The following is a 10,645-nucleotide window of genomic DNA, read 5'->3' as shown; positions in this document are numbered from 1 at the left end:
CGAAGCGAATTGATGAGAGGTGGGATAAGACGGAGCGGGTAATTCGTCCAGGCGGCGCCAATCGGTGTTTGGTGGTTGGGGCGTTGTTTCATTTCCATTTTTACGGCTAACCGTTACCGAGCAACGGCTTTTTCACCGTCATAACAACTATAACGGCCGTTATGTCCTTCCGTCATGATTTTGAGTTTTTAGTATTAAAATTATCAAAATAATGGCCCTTTTCAGTTGGTTCTATTTTTTGGTTAAAATATATTATTCCATAAGTATAGTTCACTGCTTCACGATTGATGACCAATGTTTGCATTATAACTGGCAGTTAGAAAAGTTATTATTTTATTTACTTTTTACTAAAACAGATGATTTATATCATTCGAATACATATACATCTAATGAAATCAGAAAACAATAAGCTTTAGAGCGCTCTAGACAACTCCCCTTCTCTAATCCACAGTTTGTTATTTTATTTATTTTTTTAACTAAAAAAATAATTTATATCATTCGAATACAGATACATTTAAAGAAGTCAAAAAACAATAAGCTCTAGAATGCTCTAGACAACTCTTCTTCTCTAATCTATAGTATGTTTTCAGAGTGATTAAATACATACAAAACTACTGCTTTATTTGTCACTCTAAATATATGCTTAGTTTGAAAAATTACACCACCATCCATTGTAGCCTAAATATTCTGAAACAAGAACGACCCTCCTCACTGCCACTAGGGCGACCTGGATCCGGCCAATCAGAGAAGTTATCTTCTGTATTGCTGTCAGTTATCATGCAGAAGGTTATGACGGCCGTTAAAATGTTACAGCCTCCACTTTTTAAACTTGCTACCCTTTTGGGCAAGTTGTACTTGTTTATTGGCCACGAGCTCGTTTGGTCTCCTACAGCTACAAGTCTAATAAAAAATTGAAAGCTACCGCAGGGAGCATCTGTGGGCATTTGATGGTACAGGACCATGGTTCATGAACCAAGTGTCGGTGGGCCTTTAAAAAAGACATCAGGCTCAATAAAAAAATTTGGAAGGATATTAATCTTCAGTTAAGTACCAAGATATAGACACAAAATTCAATCAACAAATCAAAATACTCGGTTATTAGAACGAAGTTGTACTCAACTAGTAGAGCAAAATTATACTCGTTCAGCAGGCTGAAGTTATACTGGATCAATAAGTCTTTAAAAATTTATGGTGAGTTAGAATTATTTCGGGCATTAATTTAAATGTAGAGTCCACTTTAGATGATTAACCTCAAAGTAATGTCAAAAAGGAAGTTTGAAACCTCCAAAACGGAAAAGTTAGTACCTTAAGTTGGTTTCTACCCATATTAATTAGCTTCATGCATATTAACTCAAAGTCAAAATGGAAGTTGTGTACCTTCAAAATGAAAAATAGTCCCATAAGTTGGCTTTTACTACTTATTCATAAGCTTCATGCACATTAGCTCAAATATTGTTTGCCAATTATCATATCTAAATGTCAAGTTAAACTTAGCATCATATATGCATCAGCTCTAGTAGTTATATCCTTGATATTTATAATATTGATTTGAAAAGGTATGAAAGCAAGGTAAAAGCTGCTGGCTCTCCACCATATCAAATTGAAGCACTTCATTGTAAGTATCTCATAAATATGAAATGTCCTCTTATGTTGGTTTATTTAAAGTATTAGCGGGATGGCCAACCTCATGAAAGAGATCGAATTGGGGCTTGCCTCTATAATTATACTCCTCTTCTTATCAATCAAAGGTTTTAGATTTGATTCTTGAATAGTGCATCCTAAAAATCTGGACTTAGATAATTATAATGCGGTGGGGCTCCTTCCATTTCTCCCAATAAAAATTGGAAAGATATGAAAGAGATAGAAGTGAAAAGAATGGATGGGATCTTATCCATGAAGTTATATGTGGGCAAATGTCCAAGGAAGTGCAGGCGATGATTGGCAAAACCAGGAAGTGTATAAATAGGGATTAGAGATGTATGAGATGGGAAATATAAAAAGTAATCCTGTCAAAAGTGAAGAGTGCAAAAGACTACATTGGTGCTCTACTAATTTTTACCATGAAAATTGGGGGGGAAGAAATTTGGTCTTTTTAGCTGAATCCAATTTAAGTAATTTGAATGAAAATGAAGGAGCATGGCAGTAACAACATGACATCCTTGTTTTTTGAGGTACATTTTAACCCTTTTTTTTTCCAATAATAAATATTTCTCAAGGTTATATATGCAAAAGAAGTATGCTTCATACTGTTTGTGTTAGTTTTGCTTCATCACCTCAATTTGCAATCTTTTCAATCTAAGGATAAAAGAGGTGGGGCAATGGTAATAAACAAGGAAAAACAATTATAATGGCATAAATACAAAAGAAGGGTTCACACTATCAAGAGAAAGAAGAACAATAAAGACTAGAGGTAGATAACAACGGAAGAGGAGGACATTGTTGATGGTAGGGGTGGTGATGGTCAACCGTTTAACCCATTTATTTTGTTTCAACCCATTGTAGATCAAACTAGATGGCTCGGATATGCCTTTTTGATATGTTCAATAAATAGGTTGGATTCGGGTTAATAGTTTTTTGATCTATTATATATCCGATTCAACCAGTATCTCCTACGGTGCCACGTTGGGTGATTGAGCCGAGCTTTGTTGGGTCAAGGTATCGGACCTTGTGATGGAGCTCGGCCTGGCTTGGTCAGGCTCATTTGGGCTTCAAATTGGGCTAGGGTTTGGTTTCATGCTAGTTCGAACCTGAGCCAGCTTGAAGTCCAAAACATTTCTCAGGTCGGGCTATGGTTGCAAGGAAACTTGACCAGCCCAGCCTAGTTCCAATCATAAGAACACCATAGCAAGGAGAGAGGGTATCATGCTGAGTGGAGGGAGGGATAGGAGAGAAGTTATAGCATTAGTATGATGTGTAGAAAGGATACGTAATAGGAGGAAGGTCATAAATAAAACAAAGAGGTGTAGAGGAGGAAGGTTGTGATATTAGCATGAATGGTAGCATGGGTGCATATTGGAAGAATTGCATAATAAACCTAGGAGCGCTCATTGGGGAGGATGGGAATTCTGTGCTCTATATGACGAAAAAAAAAGTAGGAGATAGATACAAAGCTTGAGATGGAACAAAGGACAAAGGCCATCTCATTGTGTGTATGCATGTCCATATGTGTATGGAAAGAGTAAGGAGAGGGGGAGTAGACCTGTTCATGAGTCGGGCTAAGGTAGGCTTGAACTAGGTTTTGCCAAAAGTATTATACAATTTATCGAGGTTCTGTTTGACCTTCGGCCTACCTTTCAGATCCAAGTTTGGCTCTTACTCTTAAGTTCGGACCACCACTTTTTTTTTCTCCAAAAAATACTAAAAAAACTTAAAATATTTTAAATACTTCCAACAACCTACAATATATTCGTTATCTTACTAAATCGGTAAATACATCAAATATAAATAAATAATAAAAGAAAAATAAAAAATAAGTACTAGGTAAGACTTCAATCTCTAAGCTCGAGCTCTGTCATTTGCCAAACGCATCTATTTTCTAGGCTCGGCCCGGCTATTCATGCCTAAAATCTTTGGCCCAAGAATGCCTTAAAGGCTGTGGGCTTGAGCAACGCATTGGAGAGAGAGAGATTTTTGTGAAATAAACCTTATATAGACTCAGCTACTAGGAGTAGATAATTGCAAAAGATTTGATCAATCAGCACGGCCCTTCTTTTAAAATGTCTATTTAACATTTATTTTTTGCATAAGGTAGAAGCACCCTAACATTTATGGTGTGAAGTTAATCTTAGGTGCAAATTGAGAATGTTTGGAATTCCAAACTCCAACCTTTTGAAATTTGATGCCATGTTGAGCAAAACAAAAGTCTATCCATGATGGTACCGTACTCTATGGTGCAAAAGTTGCACTGCAGAGGATCTCATTTCACCTTTTTTTTTAATTCCAATCACACAGTTCTCTCTCTAGTGATTTTTCCAACAATGCACCCCAATCATAAACAGCTAAGACACAACATCAAACTGTCTCTTAATTCCTGTCCCATTTTTTGGGTTCAGCTTGCAGTGCTTGTCTCGCATTTTCAATTTGTTCACTTTTATTAATTTGAATTGAAATGTTCTATTATAATTCCTGATATGGACTTTGCAGCATTACTGCAACTGTTAACTGCTAAAAACTATTATTACCAAACAACTCTTAATCTATGGCTTTAGTTATTTAGGACTAACATATAATGAACTATAAGTTTCTCATCATTCCATATATTTTAATTGGAAATTAAAAGCTTTCAAAATACTCGCAACAAAGTTGGTATCAAAAACATAAACAGAGGTTGATGTATATTGGAAAAATATGCAGTAAAGTTTATCCAGATCGATCATTATTCTCTAAGAATGGCTCTCCAGCTTGATTTTTGCAACAGTTTTCTTATATGCATGGCATAGTTAGGGCTTGTAGTGGGTACCTCCAACTTAGATTAGGCTTGGACATACCATCTAAACGTTTGACCCAAACTTTACGCACCAAGCCTTTATGTTGGGCTCAAGTCTAGCATGATTCACCAACAATTATCGGATTTCGACGAATTGGTTTTGGATTTGGGTCTTGGATAATTTTTAATTTTTTAATAATGCATGCTCTAAAAATTAAGCAATATTTAATGAATTCTATTATCTACTTTATTACTTAAAAAGTAAAAAAATTGACGGCATACAGTCAAAAGTATAACTAAGAAATTTTGATAAGAAATTCAGACTATAATATAGAAGTGAGCATTGCATGTGCCTTTACCATACGAAAACCTATATGCGAAGTTTTTGAGAGATTGGATATGTGATTGACTCATATACCTAGTTTCCGAGTCAAATATGGCTCTAGAAATCTCAAGATCTAATCTTCGTACTACGTATAACCACTCTGGTGTTGGAGAAAAGCAAAAAGAATTTATTTATGATACAGTCCTTTCATCTAATCATTGTTATTTTCCTCCCTTTGCCTAGCTGCTAAAAGAGGGGAAAAACAAAAGAAGAGTCAAAAATTCCAACGAGTCCACACCCACACACACGGACAGAGAGAGAGAGAGAGAGAGAGAGAGAAACTGCATGCATGTGGATGATGGTGGCAATTTGATCTTTAGCACAACTTATGTTAGCCTGGTGAATTGAGGGGTGATCTTTAGCATTTTGTTACGGAAATGTTGTAAATAGTTCGGGTTGCAGGTTTCGTGCAAAAGAAAAGAAAAAAGATTAACCTTTTTTTGCATGATATTAACCATTAGATAGCATTATGCACAAATCTCGAAATACTCTAAATTTCTTGATTTGGCCCTCTGCACTTATTTTGAAGTGGCCATTGTGCGATCCAATAGTAAATTTGTGCAAAGAAAGATGTATCTTGCCAAATTCTCATTATGTATCATGTTGCTGGCGCTGGCTAGGATCGTTAACGGGGTGCTTCAGCTTGATATCTCTCTCAATTTCTCTATTTAATCTCGAACATGCATTACATGAAACTTGATATAAATTAGAAAACAGTGGGGGCAATAACTGGCCATAGCATTTTTAATTGTACTTGATAAATAGTATTATTAGCTTCAACTTTTAGGGCGGAACTCAGAGCAGTATGGGAGGAATTCTCCTTCGTGAGATATGCAATAGAAGTTGACTATATCATTCTGGAGGGAAACTCAGCTGTGTTGATTGAACGATTATGGGAGGAGGGATGGGAGGTGCCAGAGCATCTGTTTCTCAATGACACATGACGGATGATGCGGGAGTGCCGTGCTGTCCAGATCAAGCATGTTCTTCAGAAGACGAACCGAACTGCAGATTAGGTCGCCTCATTTGCCGCTCATCATTTGAGAGATTTTCTATGGATCCAGCAGACTTCTCCTTCTAGTTTGTATAGTCTTTTTGTTAGTGATATAGCTGGCTATGCTCATGCTAGAGCCATGTGAGTAGCCGATTTACCATAATAATAATAATAAATAAATAAATAAATAAATAGTATTATTTAAGACGAGAAGATATTGTACATAATAATTGCCCAAATTAATTTCTGCATTTCGAAAATCTTTGCCACAAATGACAGTCTCTCTCAAGGAAAGCTGGAAGTCACGCGTCTGCTTTGAATGGATATTATCCAATCCATTTTCATCGTCAGCAACAAGGCAGGGAAAAATAAAAGTTGGACTCACCAAATTGACTACATGTATGCACCAATCGCTACCTTTAATGAAGCACCCATAACCACGTGTGCTTTCATTTTCACGCCCATCGTTCCTTACCACATACGCTAGGACGCGACGTGCCGGCGCGCAGTGGCCAGCCGTGAATCGCATACAGCTTAAAAGATAAAAAGACATCACCCATTTGACGGTGCAGATTGATTCCCTTTCCCAACGTCACGTGGGACCCACAAGTTTTTTTCTAACCATAAAAAACACGTGATATGAGGAGTACCCTTTTTTTTTTTTTTAGCTTAACGGAGTTCCCTTCCCCCTTCTTGCTTTCAAACGCCCATCTAAATCCCATCCAAGGCCCTTCTTTCTTCCTCCTCCAGCCAACCCATGAATTAAAGGATCCAAAGAGTAAAACGAAAAAGAAAAGCATCGATCGATCGAGATGGGTTTCGAGAGCATCAAGAACAGCGAGGCGAGCTCGTCGACCCACGGCCTGGTCGACCCGACGAGCCCCCTCCTCCCGCCGCACCCCTCCGCCGCCCGCCTCTCCTCCCAGCCTAAGACCTTCGCGAACGTATTCATCGCGATCGTCGGCTCCGGCGTCCTCGGCCTCCCCTACACCTTCATGCGCACCGGGTGGGCCGCCGGCGCCCTTCTCCTCGCCGCCGTCGCCGCCCTCACCTTCTACTGCATGCTCCTCCTCGTCCGCACCCGCCGCCGCCTCGAGCGCGACCAGGACTTATCCAAGATCGTGGGCGTCTCCAACATCGCCTGCTTCGGCGATCTTGGCCTCGCCGTCGCCGGCCCCGCCGGCCGCGCCGCCGTCGACGCCATGATCGTCCTCAGCCAGGCCGGGTTCTGCGTCGGCTACCTCATCTTCATCTCCAACACCCTCGCCTACCTCTTCCGCCTCCCCTCCAATTCCTCCCCTTTCCTCGCCCCCAAAGCCCTCTACATCTGGGCCATGCTCCCCTTCCAGCTCGGCCTCAACTCCATCAAAACCCTCACCCTCCTCGCTCCTCTCAGCATCTTCGCTGACGTCGTCGACCTCGGCGCCATGGCCGTCGTCCTCGGCGAGGACCTCGTCACCTTCCTCGCCCACCCCCCACCTCTCCGCGCCTTCGCCGGCCCCTCCGTCCTGCTCTACGGCGTCGGCGTCGCCGTCTACGCCTTCGAGGGCATCGGCATGGTCCTCCCCCTCGAGTCCGAGGCCGCCGACAAAGCCAAATTCGGCAGGACCCTCGGGCTCTCCATGTTCTTCATCGCCGTCATGTACGGCCTCTTCGGCGTCCTCGGCTACTTCGCCTTCGGCGATGACACCCGCGACATCATCACCACCAACCTGGGCACCGGCGTCGTCACCGTGCTGGTCCAGTTGGGCCTCTGCATCAACCTCTTCTTCACGTTTCCGGTGATGATGAATCCTGTGTACGAGGTGGTGGAGCGCTGGTTCTGCGGGAAGAGGTACTGCGCCTGGCTGCGGTGGTTGCTGGTGGCGGCGGTGAGCTTGGCGGCGATGCTGGTGCCCAACTTCGCCGACTTCCTCTCGCTGGTGGGGAGCAGCGTGTGCATCGTCCTCGCCTTCGTCCTGCCCGCGGCCTTCCACCTGAAGGTGTTCGGGATGGAGCTGGGGTGGGGCTCGGTGGCCGCCGACCTGGGGATCCTGGTGCTGGGCCTTGCGCTGGCGGTGTCCGGAACCGTGTCGTCTCTCCAGGAGATCTTATCCTCGGTGGAAGTGTCATGAGTCATTCCTGCCACGATTTGTCGGATTCATGATTCAAAAATCCATTCTTTGATCTCTATTAGCTGAAACTGGAAATTTTTGTGTTGTGTTGTGATGGTTACTTCGGAAATCCAAAGAATTGTTGTTTGGGTTGGGGTCGTTGGATGTGTATCAGCCATTCCAAATGCTCTATTTTTGTTTCCGGACAGAAGATAGCATCCCATCGGAGCTTTCACGCTGTTGGTTTGTTGCAAGTTGTCTCAAATTTAGTAAGGAAAGATCTTTTTAGTTGAAAATATTTGTTTGTTATGCCAATGATTTTAGCTTCTAAGATATTTAATAATCTGCTGCTGCTGTTGTTGTTAACTAGGATATGCGGTACGTGATGTTTTCGTGAATGGTTGTCTGCGGTTCTTGCTTGCTAAATTAGAAAATATATCTATTCTATTAGGGATCATTGTTATATGGGTAGTATTGTCATTTTAATAAGAAAGCTGAAGATCTCACCTCCTATAAGGGTAGTTCTATATACACCCCCCCTATTGCTCAGGACACCCCCCAAAAACCAAAAAGAAAATACCCAAACTAACCTTTAGTGTAATTACCATATTGCCCTTGAAATTTTCTCATACACCCCCCTTCCTCCTCCTCCGTTTCGTTTTGAAAAGAAAAAAAAAAACACCCCTCAAACCCCCCTTAAACCCCTCCTCCCCCGTTCCCCCTTCTCCCTCTCGTCGCCGGCATTCTCCCGATCTCCGACCACCTCGCCGGCTTCTCCCGGAACCACCTCGCCGGCTTCTCCCGAATTTTTTTTTTTTCACGGTTCGTGCTCCGTTCGGCACTGGATCGCCGAACAAAAGGCTTCTGTTCGGCAACCCTCAACCGAACAGATCTGTTCGGCTGCACAGTGCCGAACAGAAGGCTTCTGTCCGGCACTGTTCAGCCGAACAGAAGCCTTTTGTTCGGCGATCCAGTGCCGAACGGAGCACGAACCGTGAAAAAAAAAAATTTCGGGAGAAGCCGGCGAGGTGGTCGGAGATCGGGAGAATGCTGGCGACGAGAGGGAGAAGGGGGAACGGGGGGGTTTTGGGCGTTGGTGAGGTGTTTTGGAGGGGAAGAGCGGGGTGGGGGGGGGGGGGGTTGGGGGGTGTAGAGAGCAATTTAGGTGAGGGGGTGGGGAGGGTGGGGGGTAATTTAGAAATTTTTAATTTTTTAGGGGTGTCCTTAGCAAATGGGGGGGTGTAGAGAGTATTTAATTTTTTTTTAATTTTTGGGGGGTGTCCTGAGCAATAGGGGGGGTGTATATAGAACCACCCCTCCTATAAGGATGCCAAATCTCAAATGGGCAATTAACAGGGGGCTCGGTTGGGTTTGAGATGGGCTCAGTCTGAGATATCACTTAATTTAGTCAGACTGAGTTACTAATCAAATTTTGAGCAAAATTTAATGATAAAAACTATCAATAAAGACATGCTCATAAAAAAATAATTTAGTTAAAAAAATATAATTTAACAAACATTCATCAATAATAAAAATTAATAATTTTATAAAGATATACCGCTTAAAGTTACTCGTCACAGTAGGCGAGATCTATAGCACTTCCAAAGCGTTTCATGACCGTTGTCGGTTGCAATCGCTGAGTGAAGACTAAAAAATGGGCGAGATCTTGAAATCCTAGTTGCTTGAAGACGACGAAGAGAAAAGATGAATGAAATGGACGAACGAGAGATTTGAATCTTTCATTCATGCAGGGTGATTCAAAAAATTTTATTCGAATCAAGTATTCTATATTCGGATTATTATCTTAAATGACGGTCATCCCATATTCTAGTTCATTTTACTTCAGGTTTAGTTAATCACTTAATTTGTTGCCTTGTTACACAAATATCCGAATCAGAATCTGGAAAAATCATATGTATTTACATTCATGTCCGTATCTGAAAAAATTTTGAACTGACTATCCAGATCTGATCGAATCAAAAAAAAAAAAAAAATATATCCGAATCGGATACGAAAACGAATACGGTCGAATGTAATCCAACCTGCCTTCAGCCCTAATTACGAAGGGAGCCCTAATCACGAACGGATGCAGGCTTAGATCAAGAACAAGCTTGATTGGATTATGGGCTAGGGCCTAGAAAAAATTTCCAAAACCTGAACCCAGCCTGAAGCCCGAGCAACAAGGACACCCAACCAGACTTACCCCTGCCCTGCCCATTTTTTTCCCTCTATACTAAAATTTTAACCCAACAGAACGCGTCCCAAACCTTTTGCCTCCATTAAAGTCATTGAAACCAACCTAATCTGATAATGCGACCCAATCAAACATAGCTTGCTGAGATTGTGTTGGAACAAATTCAAACTTGAGGCCAGGTCAAATTAGTATTGAGCGTTTTACAGATCAAGTTGGGCTAGGGCTGGATAGCCATCAACCTCCCCACCCCATCCGAGTTGCATCACTTATGTATTCCATAAGAGAAAAAACCAGCCAGCTCACTCATGTATTCCACATAACAGAAGAGGAAGACCCTTGCAGACAAATTAGCATCTCATAACAAAAATATGATAGTCATCTCCCATGAAGGCTAAATCCTCCTGATCACATCAGCTTTGATGGTTGCAAACTAATAATCAACATTGACAAGCCTATATGGGATGTCAATCAAATCTACAGCCAAAATCTGTACATGGTGCTGAAATGGTGAGTTATTGATGTCATGCCACAACTGCAATTACATTACCCCTGC

The 10,645-nt window shown here is 41.7% G+C and overlaps 1 protein-coding gene across 1 annotated transcript; it reads left to right on the top strand.

Annotated features, from left to right (window-relative positions):
* Positions 1 to 6,503: 6,503 nt before the first annotated feature.
* On the top strand, positions 6,504 to 8,243 carry LOC120107259 (amino acid transporter AVT3B-like). Its single transcript, XM_039120470.1, has one exon. The coding sequence runs from the start codon at positions 6,618 to 6,620 to the stop codon at positions 7,917 to 7,919; it is 1,302 nt and encodes a 433-aa protein (XP_038976398.1). The 5' UTR covers positions 6,504 to 6,617; the 3' UTR covers positions 7,920 to 8,243.
* The last annotated feature ends 2,402 nt before the right edge of the window (positions 8,244 to 10,645 follow it).

The sequence above is a fragment of the Phoenix dactylifera genome, unplaced genomic scaffold (genome assembly GCF_009389715.1).
Source record: "Phoenix dactylifera cultivar Barhee BC4 unplaced genomic scaffold, palm_55x_up_171113_PBpolish2nd_filt_p 000807F, whole genome shotgun sequence".
Taxonomy (NCBI): domain Eukaryota; kingdom Viridiplantae; phylum Streptophyta; class Magnoliopsida; order Arecales; family Arecaceae; genus Phoenix; species Phoenix dactylifera.
The sequence above is the reverse complement of the archived record's forward strand: the minus strand, read 5'-3'. Positions and strand labels throughout refer to the sequence as shown.